The sequence below is a fragment of the Heloderma suspectum genome, chromosome 3 (genome assembly GCF_057233095.1).
Source record: "Heloderma suspectum isolate Gila_16-S chromosome 3, 16-S_ref, whole genome shotgun sequence".
NCBI lineage: Eukaryota > Metazoa > Chordata > Lepidosauria > Squamata > Helodermatidae > Heloderma > Heloderma suspectum.
The window spans coordinates 322,729,377-322,756,157 of NC_139460.1; the positions used below are offsets into that span (position 1 = coordinate 322,729,377).

Consider the following 26,781-nt stretch of genomic DNA (forward strand, 5'->3'; position numbering starts at 1 on the left):
AAGAAAAAGAAATGCAAGAAAGCCAAGTGGCTGTCTGATGAGGCTTTACAAGTAGCTGAGGAAATCAACCCTAAACCCTAAAGGAAATCAACCCTGAGTGCTCATTGGAAGGACAGATAATGAAGCTGAAGCTCCAATATTTTGGCCACCTAATGCGAAGAGAAAACTCTCTGGAAAAGACCCTGATGCTGGGAAAGACTGAAGGCAAAAGGAGAAGGGGACGGCAGAGGATGAGATGGCTAGATAGCATCACGGATGCAATGAATATGAACTTGAGCACGCTCCGGGAGAGAGCGCAGGACAGGAAGGCCTGGCGTGCTATGGTCCATGGGGTCACGAAGAGTCGGACACGACTGAACGACTGAACAACAACAACAACCTAAATACAGGTACCTAGCACCAGGAGAACAGCCATGGGATTTTAATACCAGGTACCTGTATACCAGATACCTTCTAGAAGGATTGGATTATTATTTCATAATTTTTATCTTTATAAATTTTAAATCTACCTCACAAGGTAAGAATATTTTGTCCTCCTTTGTTTTGATCGTTGACAGAATTGTGTTACGCTGCCATCTAGTGATGTTCGTTGGAAGATATACCAGACAGAACTTAGAAAATTTAGCTGTTTACAAAGTTATTTCTTTGGGGAATATTGCAACGTCATCTGCAAGTTACAGGAAGGGTGCAGTGTTGCGGTTAGCTAGTTAATGCATGGGAATTTTCAGCATAACTAGCCTTAGGATCTCTATTGCCTCCAGTGTGTGGTTTCCTCCTTCTTTCTCCCCCTGCCCCGCCCTGCCCCATCTCTGCCTTCCTCCATTGCTGGAGCCTGGGACACATGGCTTGCTTCCTCACTCCTGCCTGTGTAAACAAACACAAAATGGATTGAACAAAATCCTTTTGAAACTCTACACTGTACCTGCATCTTTATGCAATAATACTTGTGAGTAAAACAGTTTTGTTTCCTTCACTAAAGAAAGATGACTATTTTTAGCCTTTGGGGATCTCTACACCTCAAGTTTATTGCGTGTTCATGGTTGCTCACTCACTGAATTGTGCGGGTCCATTACATGACGTTGTCGTTGTCCAGTCATTATTCCACTATTTCCTCCCACCTATCCTGTGTTTTCCTCAAACGGAAAAAAATGGGTATTTTTTCCAGCCCACGGAACAGGAGCGGCATAACCTTCATGTGAAATCCTTCCGTAGCGGAAGAAACCGCTCTGTCTGCCTCCTGTGGGTGTTTGTTTTCGGTTGTTGGGGGTGCGGTCAGGATGAGAAAGGAAGGCACAAGGGCAAGAATCGCCTGCCGATTGGGGCTTACTCGAGGGTTGCAGACTTACAGGGCAATCTTATGTCTACTCAGAAGTAAGTCCCATTGAGTTCAATGTGGCTTACTCCCAAGTAAGTGCCCAGGATTGGGGCTGAGAGAAAATAGTTCAGCTACAAAAACAAGATTCCCCCCCCCTTTGCACACATGCCAGGGAGGGAGGGAGGCGCTCCCTCAGTTCAAACCACGCGGCTGCCCTGTAAAGAAGCTTTTCCTTATCCTGCAAAGAAACCAAAAGCGGGGGGGGGGGGCATGTGTAAAGGTAGGCAGTCGTGATCCTGCCTTTAAAACGGAAGCAGAAAGCCCTGTTTTAAATGCAGGATTTTAGGCTGGTGTAGAGATGCCCTTTGTGTGCATGCAGGATTGCTAAACACTCATTCTGTTCTCCCTTTTGTTTTTCTCTCCTAGCTGCCTTCTTTAATGGGAGGTAGCAATACCAAATAATCCCATCAGGTTTTGGCCCCAGACACACAGAGCAGGTTTTACCAGACTGTCTATTTTTCCCCCCTTCACGCACATAGAGAAGGCGGGTTCTTAGATTATTATTTTTTGGGCTGCTGAGCATTTAGAAGAATGGCCTCCAGCACTAATGGAGGCTTCTTTGGAAGATTACCAACACTGAGTAGCCAGAACTTTAGGCAATGGAAAACAATTCTAAAATTCTTGTTTTACAAGCAAATAAGGTGTCAGAGAACATTACAAAAGATAAACCAGGAGATACAGGAGATGTACAAAGAGAGAGATGCAGTAGCGAGGCTGGAGAGAGATGCAGTAGTGAGACTTTTTATTTATGATGCATTAGATGATGATCAGCTAATTCATGTAAAAGACTCTAAAATATGCAAAGAAATATTAGACGGCCTCCAGGCTGCAATTGGATTTACAAGTTCTAAGAGTTCTAAGAACGCCAAGCTTCAAAGGAAGAGTACAGGCAGGGAATTGCAGGGATGGCGTCAGGAAGGCTAAAGCTGAGAACGAGCTGAGGTTAGCGAGGGATGCTAAAAGCAACAAAAAGGCTCTCTTCAGAGTCTTCTCCCAAAAGAGGGTCTATGACCCCCCTGGCAAAGGCGAAGTACAGGCTGAAGGGGCAGGATTGCAGCTTGAGATCGATAGGCATATGGTCAAGGAACACCTAATTACTTTGAATGAGTTCAACTCTCCAGGGTCAGATGAACTGCATCCTAGAGTAATAAAGGAACAGGCAGAAGAACTCTCGGAACCACTGTCTATTATCTTTGAGAAATCATGGAGGACAGGGGAAGTGCCAGATGACTGGAGGAGGGCTAATGTTGTCCCTATCTTCAAAAAGGGCAAAAAGGAGGAACTACAGACCAGTCAGCCTGAGACATCAATCCCTGGGACAATTCTGGAGCAGATGATAAAGCAATCCATCTGTAAGCACCTTGAAAACAATGCAGTGATTATTCAAAGCCAACATGGATTTGTCAAGAACAAATCCTGCCAGGCAAATCTGATCTCATTTTTGGATCAAGTAACCTCCCTTGTGGACTGTGGGAATGCTGTGGACATCATATACCTCAACTTCAGCAAAGTTTACGACAAAGTGCCCCTTGATATCCTGATTAGCAAACTGGCTAAAAGTGGGCTAAATTAAAACAACTATTGGGTGGATCCACCGTTGGCTACAGAATCGGACTCAAAGAGAGCTTATCAATGGGACCTTCTCAAACTGGGGAGAGGTAACGAGCGGGGTATGCAGGGCTCAGTCCTGGGCCCAGTGCTCTTCAACATTTTTATTAATGACTTGGAGGGGGAGGTGCAGGGAATGCTGATCAGATTTGCAGATGACACAAAAGACAAAATTGGGTGGGATAGCTAATACTTTGGAAGACAGAAACAAAATTCAAAATTCAAAGTGATCTTGATAGACTGGAACGCTGGGCAGAAAACAACAGAATTAAATTTAATAGGGATAAATGCCAAGTCTTGTACCTAGGAAAAAGAAACCAAATGCACAGTTATAAGATGGGGGATATGTGGCTCAACAACACTACAAGCGAGAAGGATCTTGGAATAGTTGTAGATCACAAGCCAAATATGAGCCAACAATGTGATGTGGCTTCAAAAAAGGCAAATGCTATTTTGGGCTGCATTAATAGAAGCATAGCTTCCAACTCCCGGGAAGTACTAGTTCCCCTCTACTCAGCTCTGGTTAGGCCTCATCTGGAGTCCTGTGTCCAGTTTTGGGCACTGCACCTTAAGAAGGATGCAGACAAGCTGGAGAGGGTTCAGAGGAGGGCAACAAAGATGATCAGGGGACTGGAAACAAAGCCCTATGAAGAGAGACTGAAAGAACTGGGCATGTTTAGCCTGGAGAAGAGAAGACTGATCTCGATCATCCCAGAGTGCAGGACACGAAATAACAGGCTCAAGTTCCAGGAAGCCAGATTCCAGCTGAACATCAAGAAAAACGTTCTGGCTGTTAGAGCAATATGACAATGGAATCAATTACCTGGGGAGGTGGTGGGCTCTCCCACACTGGACTCATTCAAGACGAGGCTGGTCAGCCATCTGTCAGGGATGCTCTGACTTGGATTCCTGCATTGAGCAGGCGGTTGGACTCGATGGCCTTGTAGGCCCCTCCCAACCCTACTATTCTATGATTCTATTAGAAGAGCCATGTTGGATCAGACCAAGGGTCCATCTAGTCCAGCATTCTGTTGACTCAGTGACCAACCAGCTGCCTGTGGGAAACCCACAAGCAGGGCATGATTCTGGTATAAACTTCTATACCAGAGCAAAAGAGGCAGAAGTTAGATGCCAAAGCCATCAAGACAGCAACCTATCTCCAGAACCGATTGCCAAGCAAGGGCACCACACAAAGGCACCATTTCAACTATAGCACAATAGAGCCCCAAACCTGGAACACATTCGATTATTTGGCAGCAAAGCCTATGCTTATATACCAAAAGCAAAAGAGGTAGAAGTCACATGCAAAAGCTGAAGAGACTGTGTTAATTGGCTATGCTGCAGGAACCAAAGCATACAGAGTGATGAATTAAAAACAGGTGAAGGCATGTGGCCTATTTTGATGAACAAAATAGAGATGACAAGAGTGGAACAGTACAGAGCTCAAGACAGCCCAGGGAAGCTGATACAAGTCCAACACTAGCGTAGTGGAGTACAGAAATGAGACAATAGAACCCTCACTACCAGAAACACATCCTGAATCAGATATGGAGCAGGAAGATGAGATAGATGATTCAAGATGCAAACCAGAGCTCAAGGCCAATACAGGCAAAAAAGGGGATGGAAATGGATATGTCGAGACAGATGTGCTGGAAGATACTGCAACAGCAGATCAGATTCCAGAACCAGCTCTCAGAAGCTCATCACAACCCAACAAAGGCATACAGCTCGATCTTTGTCTTACCTCACATGGTAACATGTCTCACATGTCTTACCAGCCAATGAACCATCAACTTGGGAGGAAATTGAATAAATGCTGAAGGCTGAGGCCAGCTGATAGAAGGAACCAGCCTAAGAGGAAATAGAAGCCCTGCACAACAACAAGATGTGGATCCTAACGAAACAACCACCAGGCAAGAAAGCCATAGGATGCAAATGGGCCCTCAAGATAAAGCAAGGTGCAGAAGGTGAAGTGGAACACTACAAGGTTAGACTAGTGGCCAAAGGTTTTCTACAGAAGTGTAGAGAAGACTTCGATGAAACCTTCACCCTTGTTGTGAAATACAGCACTATCAGAATACTCCTGCATCGAGCAGCCGCCAGAAAGACGCAAGTAAGTCCCCTAGACATGAAGACTGCTTTTCCACATGGAGAGATAACAGAGGAACTGTATGTGGAATAACCTCCAGGTTTCACAAACCCCAGGCAAACAAATCTTGTGTGCAAACTCAATAAAGGACTTTATGGATTTAAATAGGCAGCAAGAGCCTGGAATGAGAAATTAAATAAAAAGCTCACAGAGCAAGCCTTCAAACAAGGTGAGAGAGATCCATGTCTGTATACCAGAAACAGAAAAGGACATTTAACTTTGATTCTTGCATGTGCAGATGATCTCATCATGACAACACAAAGGGATGAGGACTATGCACCTATATGCCACCTATAACAAGGAATTGGAAATAAAAGAATTAGGAAATTCAACTTACTATTTAGGCATTCAGACTGAAAGAGAAGAAGACAGTTCCTATCTTCTCAGTCAACGGCAAAAGATTACTGAACTTTTACAGACATTAGGACTCAAAGATGCCAGCACCATGGCAACACCTATGGAAACAGACTTCCTCAAGAAGGAAGATGAAAGTGAACTTTTGCCAAACATAGCAAGTACAGCAAGTACAGAAGAGCAATAGATAAACCCCTGTACTTAACCACTTCTACCAGACCATACACAGCAACTGCTATAAGCATCCTAAGCAGAAGGAGTAGCTCACCTACTGAAAGAGACTGGGTCGCTGTTAAAAGAGTGGCTAGATACTTAAAAGGGACTATGGAGTTTACACTAAAATTGCCAGTTAGTAGCAATCCAGAACTGGTAGGCTACACTAATGCAGACTGGGCTGGGGATAGTCCGACCACAAAGCCACCAGTTCATGTATGGGAATGGGCCAGTCTCTCGGGCCAGCCAAAAACAGAAAGCAGTCGCTCTGTCGTCCACAGAATCTGAGTACATAGCGGCAGCAGAAGCACGCAGAGAATTAATGTGGTTGAAACAGGTGCTGATGGACCGTAGAACAGACGAACAGAAACCGATTCAATCACACTGCTCTCACTAAAAATATTATTAATAATAATAATGTTTAAAGTTCTGAGAACAAAAGGGTATTTTATACCGTTAATAAATAAAATAAATTATTTTTAAAATATTATTTCATCTTTATCTCATCCTTCTTTAATTTCTATTTTTTGTGTAAGTTTTATAATGTACATAATATATTAGTACAGTAGTACACTTATATAATTTATAAATATATATACATATATTGGGGGTGCGTGCTCAATTTTACTGATGGGGGTGCACGATCAAAAATGTTTGGAGACCAGTGAGCTAGTTAATGCATGGGAATTTGGGGCATACCTAGCCTTAGGATCTCTCTCTATAGCTTACACTGTGTGGTTTCCTCCTTCCTGCTCCTCCTCCCTCCAACACCTTCCGACCTTCCTCCATTGCTGGGAACACATGGCTTGCTGTCTCGCTCCTGCATGTGTAAAGGAACAAAAACCTCTTTGAAATTCTGTGCTGTACCTGCATCTTTATGCAAGAATACTTGTGAGTAAAGCTGTTTTCTTTCCTTCACTAAAAAAAAGGTATGAAGCTGTTTTCTTTCCTTCACTAAAGAAAGGGAGGCAGCAATATGAAATAATCCCATCAATTCTAATGTGTTGTGTTTGAAATACTACAATGTAAAACAATAAACCAGTTGTCAAGGGGGTGTGTGACAAAGTATGAATGTAACATGTACTGTTGACAACAATTCACTGTATTTCTAGGAATATTTACTTCATTGTAGTCTTATGTCCTATTCATTTCAATGGGTTTACTTTAGGTGGGACTTATGTCAGATTTTACCTACAGGTTAGAAAAGACACTATTTTATGCACACCATGTTCTATGATGCCCTTCAGTGAAGCACTTGTGCAAAAATTCTTCTCTTATGTTAACACCATGTCTGCTTTGGATACTATATCAATAAAAATCTGAAGGCATGTCCACACTACAAAACACATTTGAAATTTATACCATTTTCATGGCTGTGGCTTCCTACAAAGACTTGTGGGAAGCAGTGTAATCTGTTGAGGGTATTGCGAATTTTCTGTTTTTGTTCCGTAGCTTCACCTCTCTCCCTATCCTACACAACTTCATTCCCCTGAGGAGAAGTAATTTCTATTAAACAAATTCAGGTCTATAGCATAGGTGTTCCTATTTCCCACAGTTCCTTCAATTAATGCCCACAGTGAGGTTTTCATTCCTGAATATTACCTGTAAGTAACATTTCTGGTTGCGCTGTCTCAAAAAAGATGCCCTCTCCTGGCACCACCTTTTTGAACACCAGGTAATGGCTTTTTATTCTCCAGGGCTTTTCAATTATGAACTTTTCAGTCCAATGAATTTTAGATTCAGTGATTTTGAAACTGACTGTTTAAGACCAGAGTTAGGGCTTTCTCCTGTTGGGTCAAGCTCCACAAAGCCAGGAAATTGGAAGAAAAGACTGATGCCTTAACTTGACGTGCCCTGTGATCACAGTGATGTTGTGCAATGTCACAAATTGGGCTTGCTCACAACATGACCTCCATGCACCCATGCTTTTCCTTGGCCTTTGACAACCAAATCCAGATGGAGAGGATGGAGCTCCTGGGACCAGCAAAGATGCCCCGTGTTGTCCTGAGGGGGATCTTCGGACAATGGAATGAGAAGCACATTGGAGTATTATCCCGATTTTCATGGAATTGGCTTTGGTCTGTCAGGGATGCACGAAGCAAGATAAGCCATATCTTCTCTTCTCTTCTCTTCTCTTCTCTTCTCTTCTCTTCTCTTCTCTTCTCTTCTCTTCTCTTCTCTTATCTACCATACTTTTAAAATCCAGTTTTCAGGGGTCACACAGCACTTGAAAAGAACATGCTTCTGGGGAGAGTGGGGGCAGTAGAACTGAACGTCGTCAAACTGGCAGGGGCTTCTTAACCAATGAGAGAGGTGAGTTTCCTGGGCCATGTCCAGGGTCCCCCCGCTTCTACATTATTATGAATAGAGAGCAACAAATTTTTCCCCATGTGTTCAGATTTCCCAGAAGAAGCTAAAATCCCCAATTATCCAGTGCAGCATCTGAAGGCTCCCTATGAGAGCATCCCACCCCCACCCCCAATTTCGCCCCATTCCAGCAAACTGTCGCATAGTTATTCCTTTCTCCTGTTTCCCAATGTGCTCACTTTTGCCTTGAGAAGCCAAAATCCCTGGTTCTTGAGTGCAGCATCTGAAGGCTCACCCTGAGAGCAGCCCCACCACCAACACATTTCGCCCCATTCAGCAAACTGTCACAAAGATATTGCTTCCACCCCCTTTCTTCTTCTCTGGGCACTTTCTCCCTGTTTGCAATGACCGGCTCCTGAGACTTCGCCAGATCGGAGAAGCAACTTCACATAATATCAAAGAAGCGACTTTACACAATATCAGAGGCGTGATTTAACACAACAATGGAGAAGCAAAGTAATGCAAACATCAGAGAAGTGCATCATCACGGAGACTAATTACTCTCACTGGCGAAATGGGAGTACAGAGCCTTACCATGGCTTTTGCTTCTGTTTTCTTCACAGTATCAGGATGGGCTCATTAGATAGCAAGCAGATGATTAGGAATTGAAAAATTCCCTTCTCAGCAATGCTCTATAGTGTTAATGAAACAGTGTCATCTAGTGGCTGCCGATATTTCAGGTTAAATTTTATTTCGTCTTATATCTGATCTTTTTAAAAGTGGGATTAAGCTCAAAAAGCGCAGGCGAAGTTCTAGAGGTTGATGACAATATGTAAAGGACCCACAAAGTTCTTTGAGTAGCCAGTCACAAATGTGCAATAAAAGCCATGTGGAGAAATGCTCTTGTAAGCTGCCCAGAGCACACTGTCTTTGGGTGGCATAAAAATGCTGTAAATAAATACATGAAGGAATAAATAATTAGGATTCAGTGATTAGGGCACCTTCCCTACAAGGAAAGGCTAAAGTGTTAAGAGTTTAGGGGCGGAAGGGGCAACTAAGGGGGTATTTAATAAAATAGGCATGATGTGGAGAAAGTGAATAGAGTGTTTGTTAGATGGGATTGGCCCATAGAGGGAGTCCAAATATAAAGCATGTCCACTGTCAAGTAACACAGACTCCATATTTTAACTGAAATGAATAAACAGGTTTGTTGATAAATAATAATCATATAGTAAATATTACCTTCACACAGAGAATAACATTATAAACTTGAAGAAAGACACAGCAACATAACTATTTAGAAAGTAATATAAATGAAATGGTTTAAGAATGGCATAGGAATTGCACTGACAAAGCAATCAAAACAATTTGAATAGGAATCCCAGACCCTCTTCTCCTTCCTAAAACCCTTTACAGCTCATGTCATGTAAGCTAGCTTAGTTATGTATTTTAGACTATTCTGCAATGATAGACAAAGTTTATATCTATAAATCCAGTGCAGCAGGCCATGCATCCTTACATCTCCATCAGAGCTGGAACGAAAGGAAAGGAGGAAGGAAGCACAGACTCCAACTAAAAATCACCCTGAATACCATTTTTATATTGCTAGAGATGGGACCATATCATTTCTCATCATTTAAGTCAATTTGATAATGGAACACATAGCTGGACATGTGGGTCATTCCCCCTTACATGGCCCATAACCTTTCTAGGGGCAAAGTCATCAATACTTCTTTCATTGGCTTGGATTGTCTTTCTATTGCTTGGTACACACATTCCATATCCACAGCTTGTCCCCAAACACGCCATGTATTTCATTCCTGCAGTGATGCCTGTTGCTGCTCCTTTGGCATCTTGGTAGGTACTATGTTTTCTTTGTTGCTATCAGCCAAGACACAAAGGTTTCACATTGGCTGTCACTGTGATTCAGCAACTCCTTCATGGATCACTGCCTTGTTGTGGCGAAGGGGCTTGCGTAACTCAGTGAAGCCATAAGCTATGCCATGCAGGGACACCCAAGACGGACAGGTCATGGTGGAGAGTTCTGACAAAATGTGGTCCACTGGAGAAGGAAATGGCAACCCACGCCAGTATTCTTGCCAAGAAAACCCCATGGAACGTATCACAAGGCTAAAAGAGATGGCGCCGGAAGATGAGCCCCTCAGGTCGGAAGGTGTCTAATATACTACTGGGGAACAGCAGAGGGAATTTCCAAGTAGTGCCAGAAAGAGTGAAGCAGCTGGGCCAAAGCCGAAAAGACACCCAGCTGTGGATTTGTCTGGTGGTGAAAAGAAAGTCCGATGCTGTAAAGAACAATATTGTTTAGGAACCTGGAATGTCAGATCAATGAATCAAGGTAAGCTGCAGGTGGTCAAGCATGAGATGGCAAGATTGAACATCGACATCTTGGGAATCAGCGAACTCAAATGGACAAACATGGGTGAATTTAATTCAGGTGACGATCATATCTACTACTGTGGGCAAGAATCCCTTAGAAGAAATGGAGTAGCACTCATAGTCAACAAAAGGGTGGGAAAAGCAGTACTAGGGTACAATCTCAAAAACAATAGAATGATCTCAGTACGAATCCAAGGCAAACCATTCAACATCACAGTAATTCAAGTCTATGCCCCAACCACTGAGGCCGAAGAAGCTGAGGTTGATCGGTTCGATGAAGACCTACAACACCTTCTAGAACTAACACCAAAAAAAGATGTCCTCTTCATCATAGGGGATTGGAATGCTAAAGTAGGCAAGCATGGCCTTGGTGTACAAAATGAAGCAGGACAAAGGCTAATAGAGTTTTGCCAAGAGAACACGCTGATCATAGCAAACACTCTTTTCCAACAGCACAAGAGGCGACTCTACACATGGACATCACCAGATGGTCAATATCGAAATCAGATTGATTATGTCCTTTGCAGCCAAAGATGGAGAAGCTCCATACAGTCAGTAAAAACAAGACCTGGAGCTGACTGTGGCTCAGATCATGAGCTGCTTGTTGCAAAATTTCGGCTTAAATTGAAGAACGTAGGGAAAACCACGAAACCATTCAGGAATGACCTAAATCATATCCCTTATGAATATACAGTGGAGGTGAGGAATAGATTTCAGGGATTAGACCTGATAGACAGAGTGCCTGAGGAACTATGGACAGAGGTCTGTAACATTGTTCAGGAGGCAGCAACTCAATCCATCCCAAAGAAAAAGAAATGCAAGAAAGCCAAGGGGCTATCTGATGAGGCTTTACAAGTAGCTGAAGAAAGAAGGGAAGCGAAAAGCAAGGGAGAAAGCGGAAGATATATCCAACTGAATGCAGAGTTCCAGAGAATAGCAAGGAGAGACCAGAAGGCCTTCTTAAATGAACAATGCAAAGAAATCGAAGAAAACAATAGAATGGGAAAGACTAGAGTTCTCTTCAAGAAAATCGGAGATCTCAAGGGAACGTTTTGTGCAAAGACGGGCATGATAAGGGACAAAGAAGGCAGGGACCTAACAGAAGCAGATGAGATTAAGAAGAGGTGGAAAGAATACACAGAAGAACTATACAGGAAAGATCTTAATGTCCCTGATAGCCATGATAGTGCGGTCACTGAACTTGAGCTGGACATCCTCGAGAGTGAAGTCAAGTGGGCCTTAGGAAGCATTACTAACAACAAAGCTAGCAGAGATGACAGTATTCCAGCTGAGCTATTTAAGATCCTAAAAGATGATGCTGTTAAAGTGCTGCATTCAATATGCCAACAAATTTGGAACACTCAACAATGGCCACAAGACTGGAAAAGGTCAGTTTACATTCCAATTCCAAAGAAGGGCAAGGCCAAAGAGTGTTCAAACTACCGTACAATTGTGCTCATTTCACATGCCAGCAAGGTTATGCTCAAAATCCTACAAGCTAGGCTTCAGCAGTATGTGAACCAAGAACTACCAGAAGTACAAGCTGGGTTTTGAAGAGGCAGAGGAATTAGAGATCAAATCGCCAACATTTGCTGGATCATGGAGAAAGCAAGAGAATTCCAGAAAAACGTCTACTGCTGTTTCATTGTCTATGCCAGTGGTTCTCAACCTTCCTAATGCCGCGACCCTTTAATACAGTTCCTCATGTTGTGGTGACCCCCAACCATAAAATTATTTTCATTGCTACTTCATAACTGTAATTTTGCTACTGTTATGAATCGTAATGTAAATATCTGATATGCAGGATGTATTTTCATTGTTACAAATTGAACATAATTAAAGCATAGTGATTAATCACAAAAACAATATGTAATTATATATTGTGAAATATTTCTAATTACAAATAAATGAAATTTTGTCTTGAAGCATGGTGTAGCATGGGTAACAGTCTTAATATAACAACGGCTGATAGAACTTCACAACAAATAACACATTGCGGTTTCTCAATTCCTGCTGTAATTATTGAGGTAAAACCATACTGTAAAAAATCCTCACTATATTTTCTTTTCTTAACGTTCTTCTCTACACGATCCATTGTCATGGGATGATTTGCTAATGAAAATAATATATAACAATAGCTTTAATAATACAAAAGATGATACATGGCATAGTTCAGTCAATACAGTTCATTAAAGTTTCCTATGATTTACCATTCTCTGTGTTGTTGTTTTTACATACCTGTTACTATCACAAGGGGGCAGTATTCACATCAACCACAGCTGAATATAAAAAGACCCATCAGCATCCAGATTAAGTTCCCATGGTACAGATTTATTTATTTTTTTGCAGTAGTTGATGATTTTACAGTACATGATTTTACATTTATCCAGTAATTATAATTCATGAAGTATCATTTTACCTCCAATACTGCTGCTTTCAACACAGTAGCTGCTTTTAACAGAGTAGCTGCTTTCAACACAGCAGCTGCTTTCTACACAGCAGCTGCTCTCTACACATGTGTGACTGGTCCGCATAAGTACATTATGGCGCCAAACCTGTCACATACACCTGTATTTGTACGGGGTGTATGTGATGGGGTTGGCGCGATAATGTCATCACACCAGGTACTCATATGTGGGCGTATCTGCACGTGGGCGGACCCGCCTGGAGACGGATAGAGGAGCAGTGTCTCGGTTCCTAAGACCATCGGAAATATGTGTTTTCCGATGGTCTTAGGAGACCCCTGTGAAAGGGTCGTTCGACCCCCAAAGGTGTCACGACCCACAGGTTGAGAACTGGTCTAGCTGGTCTATGCTAAAGCCTTTGATTGTGTAGATCACAACAAACTCTGGAAAATTCTTAAAGAGATTGGAGTACCAGACCACCTTACCTGTCTCCTGAGAAACCTGTACGAGAGTCAAGAAGCAACAGTAAGAACCGGACATGGAACAACCGATTTGTTCGAAATTGGGAAAGGAGTACGACAAGGCTGCATATTGTCACCCTACTTATTTAACTTATATGCAGAGTACATCATGAGAAACGCCGGGTTGGATGTATCACAGGTCGGAATTAAGATTGCCGGGAGAATTATCAACAACCTCAGATACGCAGACGATACCACCCTAATAGCAGAAAGTGAAGAGGATCTAAAGAGCCTCTTGTTGAGGGTGAAAGAGGAGAGTGCAAAAGCTGGTTTGAAACTCAACATTAAAAAAACTAAGATCATGGTATCTGGCCCCATCACGTCCTGGCATATAGAAGGGGAAGAAATGGAAGCAGTGATAGATTTTATTTTCTTGGGCTCCAAGATCACCGCAGACGGTGACTGTAGCCATGAAATTAAAAGACGCTTGCTCCTTGGGAGGAAAGCTATGGCAAACCTAGACAGCATAGTAAGAAGCAGAGACATCACCTTGCCGACAAAGGTCCATCTAATCAAAGCTATGGTTTTCCCAGTAGCAACGTATGGCTGTGAGAGCTGAACTATAAGGAAGGCTGAGCGCCGAAGAATCGATGCTTTCAAACTGTGGTGCTGGAGAAGACTCTTACGAGTCCCCTGGACTGCAAGGAGGTCAAATCAGTCCATCCTAAAGGAAATCAACCCTGAGCGCTCATTGGAAGGACAGATACTGAAGCTGAAGCTCCAATATTTTGGCCACCTAATGCGAAGAAAAAACTCCCTGGAAAAGCCCCTGATGCTGGGAAAGATTGAAGGCAAAAGGAGAAGGGGACGGCAGAGGATGAGATGGCTAGATAGCATCACCGATGTAATGACTATGAACTTGAGCACACTCCGGGAGACAGCGGAGGACAGGAAGGCCTGGCGTGCTATGGTCTATGGGGTCACGAAGAGTCGGACACGACTGAACGACTGAACGACTGAACAACAACAACATGATTCAGCAAAATACCTAGGCAGAGCTGCCCAGAGCTGAACTTTGCCACAATTGTGGCAATTTAACATGTTCGAGACCTGAGTGCTGCATGACGGAGTGAGCTCCTGTCTTCAGTCCCAGCTCCTGCCAACCTAGCAGTTTGAAAGCAAGAAATTGCAAGTAGATAAATAGGTACCACTTCGGCGGGAAAGGTAACAGCGTTCCGTGCACCTCAGTGTACAGTCATGCCGGCCACATGACCACGGAAGCGTCTTTGGACAGCGCTGGCTCTTCGGCTTAGAAATGGAGATGAGCACCACACCCTAGAGTCGGACACGACTGGTTGGGGACACCTTTACCTTTTTTAAACAATAGTACAATTCCAGCTTCTTGAGTACCTCTCCAAGAGGGCACACTGCACACAAACAAGCAGGATGTGAGTGTGTAAGCAACCAGAGCAACAAAGAAAGAGGGGGGGAAATCCCAGAAGTTGCTTTAAGAGTTCTCCGTCATCCATTTTAGTCCATCATGGCTGCTCCAGAGCTTCCAGGACTGGGTGGTTCTATGGGCCTAGCAGGAGCAGGCTGACACAGAGAAGAGTTTTTCTTCTCATCTCCTAATACTAGAAGTCAGGGTCATCCAATGAAGTTGATTGGTAGTAGATTCAAGATGGACTAAAGGAAAGAGCTTCTTTACACAATACATACTTAATTTATGGCGGCCTTCCCCAACCTAGTGCCCTTCCAGTGTTTTGGACCTCAGTGTCCATCAGCTCCAGCCAGCATGGCCAATGGTCAGGAATGCTGGGAGTTGTAGTCTAAAAGATCTGGAGGGCACCAGGTTGGGGATGACTGCTTTATGGCATCCACTGGCACAAGATGTGGTAGTAATAGCCGTTAGCTTTGAAATTCCTGAAAGAGGACCCGTCTATCAACAGCTAATAGTCATAATGACTATATGAAACCTTCTAGTTCAGAGGCAGTATACCTCTGAATACAAGATGGCTGGGGAGGAACAGCAGGAGAGAGCTATTGCGGCCTGGATTACCCCCTTATAGGCGTCTGGCACAATCCAGATAATGCAGGAGTCAGTAAGTGATGCATTTAAAGCATGGAGATAAGTATTCTTGCCTAGTCCTCCCTGTAAATCAAGCTGCTCTTAAAGGCCTAGGAAAATAACCAAAGCATTAGCACTTGCGTCTGGAGCGTTTATTAGGTGGCTGTGCCCAGAAGGGTAACCATTAACCACACAAAGACAGTGTTGGGTTATAAATTTGGCCACAACTTTATTGATTACAATGCAGAGTTTGGGGCTGGATCCCCTCATCAGCCAGCCTGCCTGTTGACCAATTCACATCCCAGTCTGAGTGCTGGGTGGCCCCAAAGGTGCCCTTCACATGTTTCCCTCATGCTCGCTGGGAGTAGTACCAGCATGCCAGCCCCCAAGCTGTGCTGGAACCCTGGAGCCCCACCCGCAGGTGTAACCCTGCTAACTGGCTAACACAAGTCACAGATTCGTTCAAATATTTTACCCTGCGTGGCTCTAAAATCAAAAAGTTGCTTCAAGGAAAACAAAACCAAACAGATCAAATATTTAAACGGATATTTTATCACAAATTTGTAAAACAAGTTAACTTGCAACATGTTGCAAGTTAACTTGTTTTACAATAGTACAATTCCAGCTTCTTGAGTACCTCTCCAAGAGGGCACACTGCACACAAACAAGAAGGATGTGAGTGTGTAAGCAACCAGGGCAACAAAGAAAGGGGGGGGGGACCCCAGAAGTTGCTTTAAGAGTTCTCCGTCCAATATAAGTCCTCTTCTTCCGCAAAGACACCGAAGAGAGATCCTCTTCCTGGTATTGCAGCTTCGGCCAGTAAAAGTATTTATTGACAATTCTCAGTAAATGAATCCCAGGCCACAGGCCTTGTCCTCTGTGTGGACTTTCTCCTGCTGCTGGCTGGGCTGACTGAAGTATTTTATTGTTACACAATAAAACAATACATACATCACACCCATTTAACAATATTTTAAATAAAAGATAAATGTAGGCCTGCAGGCTTCAGCACAGTAATTAATTTACACTTTTACAGCAAAGTACTTATCCCCTTCTTCCTGCAACATAAACTAGTAATAGCTCCTGTCAAGGAGATAACTGATTTGGGACCCCACACACACCTGTAGAATTAGGGACAATTCTTGGTAAATAAATCCCAGGCTACAAGCCTTCTCCTCTGTGTGGAGGTCCTCCTGCTGGGCTGACTGAGATATTTTGCCCACCCCTCCATAGGTGATGATATGGAAAAAGCTTCAGCAGAGTTATAAAAGGACCCCCACCCCCATTCCTCTGGGGAGTGGCATGTCAACCCCCTTTCCCCTTGACTTAGATCCAGTCCAATGCCATCCACACTAAAGTTGTGATGAAGAATACTCAGGAATGAACCTTTCAACCAATTTACATTGCTATGAGGAAGGCGAAAATCCTGTGAAACAAGCCAAATGTCCTCCCAGGTAAAATTCCTTCCCAGGCCCGTTAACTGGCAGCTGACAGCAGTTCATCGCAAAAGCCCCATACAAGGGGGGAGGCCCCTTGATCTAGACGTGGAGCGCAAACTGGGATCCCCTGGTGAGTAGAGGACCCAGGCATTTATTCAAAGGCTAGTTAATATTTGAAGAGCCCATGAAAGAGCTTGCGCGGTAGTGCACGTTAAAGGGCAGCCTGTCAGCTAAAGCCAAACAGAAAGAAGCAAACAAGCCACAGGCAACGGAGCTCAGGCAGAGGGATTTGAGGAGGAAGATGTTCCCTGTAATTCCAATTTGTGTGGGGCTCCTCGTCTTTTTCTTTCTCAGACATCTCCTGAACATCCAACGGGCCCGACAGAAACTTCCTGCTGGACCGGTGCCACTTCCTATCATTGGCAACCTGGGAATGCTCGGCTTTCAAATCCACCATGAAACTTTGCTAAAGGTACATTGTCTCCCTAGCATGAGGCTGCCCAAAACAGCCTGTCTGGACTGGAAGCTGTGTTGCCTGTCGAACTGATTCAGGCTCCACACCGCTATTGGTAACGTAGCAGGTTGGTTAAACAGAGTTATATGCATCTCCTGGGTGAGGTGCTAAAGATGGGTGTGAAGCAAGGTTTCTCTTAATTCCGGTAAAGCTGGATTTCCCTTAAAGAGATGAATTCCCAGTGCCCGAATACAACACAGAAGCAGCAGCAGAAGTGCTGGCATGCCTGCAGCGGGAAGGAGAGGCCATGCTAATACCCAGCATGGCTTGTCTGTCCTGGACTGGGGTGGGGGAAAACCCTAAGGATACTTATTTGGAAATGAGATCCAGGTTGTGCATGGATCTACTTTGGCAAACAGATGTAGTGTTACACTCGGCACATGAATGCAGTTGAGCTTTGCCTAATGAAAATTCTGAAGGTTCTTCAATAACGGTCTAAGAAAGCCAAAGGGGATTATTGTCAAATGTACAAGGAAGGAGGAACTGATAGTTAATCACACTTATTTCTATTGCATATCATTAAACTGTATTGAACAGCCTATTAATTTGATTAAACATTCTGATTAACATGCTTTTTTTTTTTTAAAGGAAATTCTTAAAGACAGGTTGTACAGCAAAAACAATGAAGAGTCTTGTGTCATCTGAAAGCCAAACAGGTTTATTGTAGCTTAACTTTTCATGAACCAGAGACCACATTGGTTCTATTCTTTTCTCAATGTACAGAGAAAAGAAATATAAATAATGGGATGGGGGACCCCAATAAATGAAAGGACTGAAGTGAGTCTGTGACAATTCTATGGAGAACCAAAATGTATTCAGGTTTTTAAGAAACCAAAGTGATCCATAAAGCACAGCACTGCTTTTCTTGGTATTCTGTGCTCATTTAGCATCTGTGGTGAGAAAGGAAGGGGTTAGGCTTGCTGCTTACTGAAACTGGGAGTGGATTAGTGCCTGCAGTTGGGTCTCTAAACAGATTTGTTTTCTGCTTCATTGCCTCAGGTAGAAAAAGTAGGCATCTTACCAGAGGCAAGTAGCCACAGGTCAAGAGCCAAAGGCCTCTAAAAGGGAGGCTTTTGAATGGAAGCAGACCTGAGTTAATTTGCTGGATTCCTCATTTATTCTTATTTTTATGGTGTTTTTTTAAAGTGCTTTTTTAACTAAAGGCAGTGAGAGAAGAGCCAATCATTTATGTTTATTTACTTATTTAAAATTATTTTAAAGCCGCCTTTAAAGGTAGAACCCGCTCAAGGCAGCGATCATCTTCAGGTGTGAGATCTGATTGTTTGTTCCTCCATCTGAGAAATTATAAGAGTTATACAAATTTGTGGGTTTGTAAAATGTAGGTGATTGTTATGGGCAATAAAAAGCATACTTCACAAGATATTGGAATTTCCCTCTTTTCTAAACAAAGCAAAATCTATATTTTTTAAAGTTCACCAGCAATGCAAGGCAATTTTAATGTTGTTTTAGTTGCTACTTCTCATAGATATGTTTGTTTCGAAACAGATGTTAATAATTATGTAGAAAATTTTCTTCTATATTGTCTTCTTTCAATGAAGGTGATAGTAATATTCATCCTGAGCATGGTTTAGCGGATAATGAATTTTTTAATGCATATTTTTATTGAATGTCACCTGTGAATAGGTGGTTGGTGGAATGTCCTATACACGAATTGTCCAGCAATTGCTTGATCAAGCCAGTGGAGACAGATCTTCTTAACTCTTTTCGTGTTCTCCCAGCAGAAGAACAAAAATCCCACTTCGAAAACTCCTTTTGAGCAAAATAAACTTGTGAATCATTGTGCCAACAATATCTGCATCTTTAAGAATACAAAAGGATTTAAACAAGATAAATCATATCAATAGGGAATTCTTTTTAAAAAGAAAAAAAGTCATTGTTCAATTCCCTCCAGAAAGCAATCATAATTTACTTGGTATTCTTTATTTTCCGGGGGGGGGGGGGGTTTGATGAAATCTGCTCAAACACAGCTGAAATAAAGGCTGAAATGTCTAATTTGACCCTGAGGGGCTGTGCTGTGACATCACAGGGGCCTCTCTTCCTTTGAGGCCTGCTGGGTGTGGAGGAAAGTTTTCAGACCTTCCCAAGGAACACAGCTGGCTGGGGGTCTTCTGACACTATACGCCTTTATTAAGCAGAGCATGCTAGCATGGGAGAATCGCACACATGGGAGGTCCACACCCTGGTACAGATAAGCAGAAACGTCTAAAGTTGGCAATTTCTTGCTGCGCCACAGCGCTCAGCCAATCAGATACCAACATGCTGGTGGGAGCTACTACAGTTGAATCACGTACATGTAGGGAACAAAACCTGCCAGCACAGTTTTCTTATCTACTTGCAACATTCCAGCTTTACAACATCCCAGCACATACTCTTTATCTGCTTACAGTGCATTTCTACTTTTCCCACCAATGACAACATTCAAAACACTCAAAGGGAGGCCTATCTGTTCAGCTGCAGCCTGAACAGAACTACAGTTTTTCCCTCTCACGGGTGCACAGGCAGAGTGAAGTTTCCTGTAATAGTATGACCAAGAGCAGCCATGATTTTACAAAACCGAGCGGTACAAATGGTGCATAGTGCCATTGTGCAACAGCAGAAATACAAGCACACTGGTCAAACTATTTCTATACATTCCGATGGAAAAGAAGTGACGGAAGGCATGAGTAGATGATGTGAAACAGAAAAGGTGGCTCAGTGAGAAATCCGTGCTGTCTTTGTGTCAGGAGGACCATTTCAGGGTTAGGACAAATAACATATACAATGTTTATTATCCTCCAATATTGTCATTCTTATGAGTATTTTATTCTATTTATCTCCACCTTTTAAAAAAGTGACTGCATGGAGAAGGGAGGCAGAGTGACTGGTCAGCACTTCTATTTAGTTATCATGCCTCGCGGCCAGCGATAAGGACCTTTTTGTCTTTAGCCCTGGAAAGAGCTGAGAGGGGCTTCTGTCAAAGGCCGGTGAAGGGAAGGAGAAAAGTGAAAATAAAGGGCAACCCTTGTACTTGGACGGTCTAGCTCAGGGGTCTGAGGCAGCCCCAGCCCAAGGTATCTCGCCAACTGAGGCGAGAAACTGCACTGCTGTGCACCGCTGCCACCATGCCTGACAGGTCACGCGGCTCTTGCATGCCCCGCTGAACTCTCGCAAGAGTAAGGGGAAGCGGGGGATGCACAATGGGAGGGCCGGCGGCGGCAGTAGCTTGGCAGAGGCAGGCAGGGGGACGAGGCAACGGGGTGGGGGGTGCTCTGTCCACTGCTCCCCACAGTCTGCTGCCTGAGCACAGGTTTCCTCCACCCCACCCCCGGAAGGAGAAATGTCTTCAAAATGAAGGGCAACCGTTATACTTGAATGGTGTGATTTATGTGTGTCTGAGGGAGATTAGGCCTGGTCCCTGCGCAGGCCTCATCTTTTAGTGAGGGCAGGCCTAATCCCTGAGACAATTTACTTTCAAGACGTTTCACCTTCCTGTTGCAGTGACTGGGAGAAGACTGCATCCGTTTTTTCTTTATTCCTGTTAATTGCTGAAAGGGATTTGTCAGGGCTGGTGAAATCTCCCCCCGGACCCCAGAGAAATGTCTTCAAAGTAAAGGGCAATCATTGTACTTGAATGGTGTAACTTGTGTCTGAGGGAGATTCGACCTGGTCCCTGCGTAGGCCTCGTCTTTTAGTGAGGGCAGGCCTAATCCCCCGAGACACTTTACGTTCAAGACATTTCTCTGTAGTAGTTCCCTGCCACCAGGCACTTGGAACATTATTATCTAGCCTATATAGGGATGTTAGAGAATTCTGCCACGGATCCCAGGGAGGCCGTATTCCAGTGAATTCACCCCCGCAGAATCCGTGGCGGAACGGAGCAGCCCGCCCCACCACCCCGCGAAAGTCCTGCGAAACGGAGCCTACCTGGCGGCGGCTCCGGCAGTTCCGGCGGCTCCAGCCGCTGCCGGGCTGCGGCCACAAATGGCGGCCACTACGCCGGCCGCCATTTGCGTCCCTGGCAAGCCATGATAGGCTACGTAAGTATCTACGTAGCCTATCACGGCTCAGAGCAGGGACGCAAATGGCGTAGCAGCCACCATTTGCATCCCCGCTTTTGCTGTGATAGGCTACGTAAATATTCACGTAGCCTATCACGGCTCAGCGAAGGGACGCAAATGGCGTCCGCTACGCCGGCCGCCATTTGCGTCCGCAGACCTGCTGTGCGGATGCACCCGGCTGGCGGCTCCGCAGAGTTGCTGCGGAGCGGAGCCGGCCGGGGTAGGATTTTGGGGGGAGGTATGGAGCGTCTGTCCCCCACCGCGAATGTCACCTTTCGAAAAGGTAAGTGACTTTCGTACATCCCTAAGCCTGTATGGCTTTAAAAAGGGATTAGATAAGGGGCAAGGCAAACCTTTTGGGCTGTGGGCACATTTGGCAATTTGAGAAACTGTCCTGAGCACCCCCACAAAACGGCTTCCATGGGAAGCATGGCAAAGGGCAAGTTGTTGTTGTTGTTCAGTCGTTCAGTCGTGTCCGACTCTTCATGACCCCACGGACCAGAGCACGCCAGGCCTTCCTGTCCTGCGCTCTCTCCCGGAGCGTGCTCAAGTTCATATTCATTGCATCCGTGATGCTATCTAGCCATCTCATCCTCTGCCGTCCCCTTCTCCTTTTGCCTTCAGTCTTTCCCAGCATCAGGGTCTTTTCCAGGGAGTTTTCTCTTCGCATTAGGTGGCCAAAATATTGGACTTTCAGCTTCAGGATCTGTCCTTCCAGTGAGCACTCAGGGTTGATTAACCTGCCCCAAAGACTGAATACTAGCTAGAGGTAGGGTCTGAGCCTCAACACGCTAAACAACAGCACCAACAGAAACTTATTTCACAGCAATTAACATGTTTAAAATTAACACATTTAATGTGTACGACACTTTGGTAGGCACAAGAAAGGTGTCCGGGAGCATGTTGATTGCCTACCCCTGTCTTACACATTCCTCAAAATTATCCTTATCGCTGGCCGCGAGGCATGATAACTAAATAGAACTGCTGTGTCCAGTATATCTCTGGAAATGCGACACAGGCTGTTGTCTTCCAGCCCTGCTGATGAACTTCTCCAAAGTCACAACCAGTGGATTATTTGGGGAAAGCAAATGCTAAGCTAAACAGGCCTTTGGTCTGATCCAGCAGGGCCGTATCCTTGTGTGTATTCAGCCCTGGTGTTCAAATGGCACAAGTTTTGACTTTGCCTGGTGAGCTGTGTGACAAAGCAAGCTTTAAACAGTGTGTCCAACCTCTATATCACCTACTGATGGGTTACAAGGCACAGGAGGACTAACAGTCCAGGGGAGTCAAGATCAGGATGGGGGTGGGCTATTAGGATCAGAGATGTGGCATTACGGGTGGGAGGTTCACACACACACACACACACACTTTCCTTGACTTCTCTGAACCTGCTATTAGCCTTAGTGGGAAAACACTAAAGGCACCTGTCTCCCCACCACCACCACCACCTCAACAGTTATGAGCAGCTTCAGGAGACGAGAAGGAAAAATGCACAGAGGAAGAATTAACCCTCCCACCTTACTCAGTGCCACTTCTCCAGTCAAATGTGCAGTCTGCTTGTATGCACACACACATGCAGGCAACACATGCTTCCAAGTAAAGAAAAGAGGACTCCCAGAGATCCAATTACAGATCTTCCACTTTTCCAGATAAGTTGGCCTGAAGTCTTACCTGGGCTGGATCTACACTTACCGCCTTTTTTCGCTTCCAATGAGGTTTCACCACCCGCCTTTCACACTACGCAGTACCCGCCTCGAATTAGAACCGGAATTTCCCACTTCCGTGCTCCCGCTTTCAATACCCTAATATCCCGGTATTTCCCCTTAACGTGCTCTGATTTTCTGCCTTCACTACCGTATCTGGTCATAGTCCCCTCCCCCGCCTGTCCGTATGCGGCGGTGTTTGTATTTCCCTCCCGTCCAATCACAGCTCTCGACGGCCCCATGTCTTCTTCCGGCTACTGATCACATAGCTTCCTCAGCAGCCCTTATTTCCTCAGCAACAAGCAAAGGGCTGGCTATGCGTGTGCTTGTCTGATCTCAGAAGCTAAGCGGGGTCGGCTCCGATCAGTAGTTGGATGGGCGACTGCCTGGGAATCAGGCTTCCTGCATTGAGCAGGGTGTTATTCTATCACTTCAAATGAGATTAAGTTTTACCCCCTCCTATCCCCCACTCCGGATGTTGGGAAGCTTCACAACTTCAAATCTTCGAAGGTCGTGCCTGAATTAGAAAAAAAAACATCGCGGAGAAGCCCCGATTCTGCAAGGATAACGCCTTAATTTAAAAAAAAACATCCGGAGCGGGGGATAGGAGGGGGTAAAACTTAGTCTCATTTGAAGGGATACAACAACCCCCTGCTCAATGCAGGAAGCCTGATTCCCAGGCAGTCGCCCATCCAACTACTGACTGGGGCCGACCCCACTTAGCATCCGAGATCAGACAAGCGCGCATAGGAAAACAGCAGGAGAAAAGCACAGCACTCGAGTGTGAACCGAGCTCGCACATTCGATGAAGCACTGCAACGGGGAAAATGAGTGAGTGTGAGTAATCACGTTTTAATGCAAGAGCGTTTAACCCGATGGGACACCGAATTCATTGCAATGGTGGGCGCAATGTAGATTGGCCCCTGGAAATACTAAAATCCACTTGCAAAAGGGTAGTTCAGGGTTTACAAGAAGCATCTAAATTTGGGGTGTTTAAATGTCCCAGTAAACATTATGTAGCTTTTGCAACTAACACTAACAGTGAAATTATGGCGTTTTGGGGGACATATACAACAACCAAAAATGCCTCTGAAGTATGCTTCCAGGACAACTAATCTGTTTCACATGCTCTTGAAAAGCCTATCCTAAACTTTATGACCTAACGGGAGAATTAGCCATTCTAATTTCTTTCTTGTTTTTTCTTCTTCTTCTTCTTTAAACTAATTAATGTGGATTAAAAGAATATGATCCTGTGAATGACATGCTTGTGCCTGTAGGAATGCAGATTACATTTTTTCTAGCTGCTGGTAAAATTGGCAGGAGAAGCATTTTTTTATTGGTTGAGTGAGAGTGTTTAGATGAATATTCAGTATGAACTCCACAACACTCTCAGCTGCTTATTTGTTTTACCCGTTTTGTATTCAGAGAAAGTTCAGTGAACGCTAGAATATTTAAAAGTAGGATCCATGCCAGCACCTACATAAGGGCCAAAGTAGATTTTTTCACACTGTTTGGTCTTGCATTGTGTTTACTTTTTCCTCAACCAATAGCCAGTGTAGGAAAGTCTGAGCAGGACTGGTGTGAGGAGAGGTGGGCTTTAAGGCTTTGCCCTCTATGTTCCCCATAGTAACAAACCCTTCCATGCCGCTGCTATTCACAATGGAGGGAAAGATCCCAGTACCAATGCAAACCTTCCATAACAGGGGAGAGGCTATTTTGATTGGGACTGTGGTAGAGTCACAGGCTTAAATCACCCCTCCCTGCAAGCCATGGCCCAAATTCGGCTGCCCCTCCCCCTGCACCAGCTACTTATAAAACAAGAGCCATGGAAGGCCAAAGGATGTGAATAACATCACATCCAGTTTGGCCCTAATCCAGCATGGTAGGCGGTACAATTACATTAGCTCTGCCTCAGCTGGCTTTTTCAACTTCTTTATCACACATATTGTTAAACTTTTTCTCAAAATACACATTTCTAAATGTTTAGGAATTGTCAAAATATGTTTTGACATGGGTTTTGAACAAAGAACTGTGTCAGAATATTTGAGAAGTGCAAAAGCTGTTGGATAACTAAGTTCCGATTCACACATTTATGTGGCAGATGCAAATTAGGCCACTCTGTACTAGGAATCACAATGATCAGATTCCTCAAGCATCTGTGTATCAGACCTTATTGGCAATAGAGCAGTTCTTGTTGATATGGTGAACCTCTGCCTGGGCTATACCACTTCAGGCTGTAGGTGGGGTCACACATAACGGAATGCTCTTCCCTACAGAAACATTTCCTCCACCCAAGAGATTCAATGCATTTTAGAAAATAGTATCAGTGTCAACACCCAGGTAAATGGCCTGCTGAACAAATTCCTTGCCCTTGCCCCAGACAGCACTCCATTTCCCTATCCCGCACATCTCCATTCTCACAGATTACTAATTAACGGAGGTTTGCACAGTGACTATGCAGGGCTGAGCAGACTAGAAAGGTGCAATTGGAGACAAGTCTCCTGTGTTTTTAACAATTGGGACAAGAGGGTATTTTTGCAAACACAGCTAGTTAAGAGGGATTGTAGGGTCACCCTTTGGCAATTCCACCTTTGACAAACCCTATTAAAATCACAAGAACCCAATCTGACACGTATCTGGCCACCCCATTGGCTGTGTATGACCAACAAAGGGAGAACTCCATGGGATAGTGAGGGATTATGGGCACTCCCACAAAAACATTTCCTGCTTTCCCATTTGCTCCCCAAGCTTTAGGTTGCTGTATGTTTAGCGTACATATAGCATGGATTAAATCCAGGCTCGCCTAAAGATGGGCTTTTCTTTGTCACACGTTTGCTCCCCCAAACAAGTTATTTGGAGGTTGCCTAGCAACTTGTACCAGTACCCTCCCTCTCCACTGGACAAAATATAGACTAATTGCTAAGCAACCAGCCAATCTTCTATATATATTAAAGTCAAAAATTGTGTGTGGGTTTGTGTGTTAGTGGCTGGCTGCAGGGCCATCTGTAACGCAGGGAATAAGGGGAAGCTTGTTGTTGTTGTTCAGTCGTTCAGTCGAGTCCGACTCTTCGTGACCCCATGGACCATAGCACGCCAGGCCTTCCTGTCCTGCGCTCTCTCCCGGAGCGTGCTCAAGTTCATATTCATTGCATCCGTGATGCTATCTAGCCATCTCATCCTCTGCCGTCCCCTTCTCCTTTTGCCTTCAGTCTTTCCCAGCATCAGGGTCTTTTCCAGGGAGTTTTCTCTTCGCATTAGGTGGCCAAAATATTGGAGCTTCAGCTTCATTATCTGTCCTTCCAAAGAGCAGTCATAGCTTTTATTAGACGGACCTTTGTCGGCAAGGTGATGTCTCTGCTTCTTACTATGCTGTCTAGGTTGGCCATAGCTTTCCTCCCAAGGAGCAAGCGTCTTTTAATTTCAGGGCTACAGTCACCGTCTGCGGTGATCTTGGAGCCCAAGAAAGTAAAATCTGTCACTGCTTCCATTTCTTCCCCTTCTATATGCCAGGAAGTGATGGGGCCAGATGCCATGATCTTAGTTTTTTTAATGTTGAGTTTCAAACCAGCTTTTGCACTCTCCTCTTTCACCCTCAACAAGAGGCTCTTGAGATCCTCTTCGCTTTCTGCCATTAGGGTGGTATCGTCTGCATATCGGAGGTTGTTGATAATTCTCCCAGCAATCTTAATTCCGACCTCTGATTCATCCAACCCGGCATTTCTCATGATGT

General features: G+C 44.4%; 1 protein-coding gene across 2 annotated transcripts in view; it reads left to right on the top strand.

Annotated features, from left to right (window-relative positions):
* Window positions 1-841: 841 nt before the first annotated feature.
* LOC146351728 (cytochrome P450 2J6-like) overlaps window positions 842-26,781 on the top strand; it is a 52,381-nt gene continuing 26,441 nt past the window's right edge. Inside the window, exons 1-3 of one of the 2 annotated variants that reach the window (XM_084847695.1) lie at window positions 842-946; window positions 6,534-6,590; window positions 17,131-17,248. In XM_084847695.1, coding sequence (XP_084703821.1) covers window positions 6,577-6,590; window positions 17,131-17,248 — 132 coding nt within the window. In that variant the 5' untranslated portion in view covers window positions 842-946; window positions 6,534-6,576. Of the gene's footprint in view, window positions 947-6,533; window positions 6,591-17,018; window positions 17,249-26,781 lie in introns of those variants that run through there. The other variant, XM_084847693.1, reaches the window with a different exon arrangement.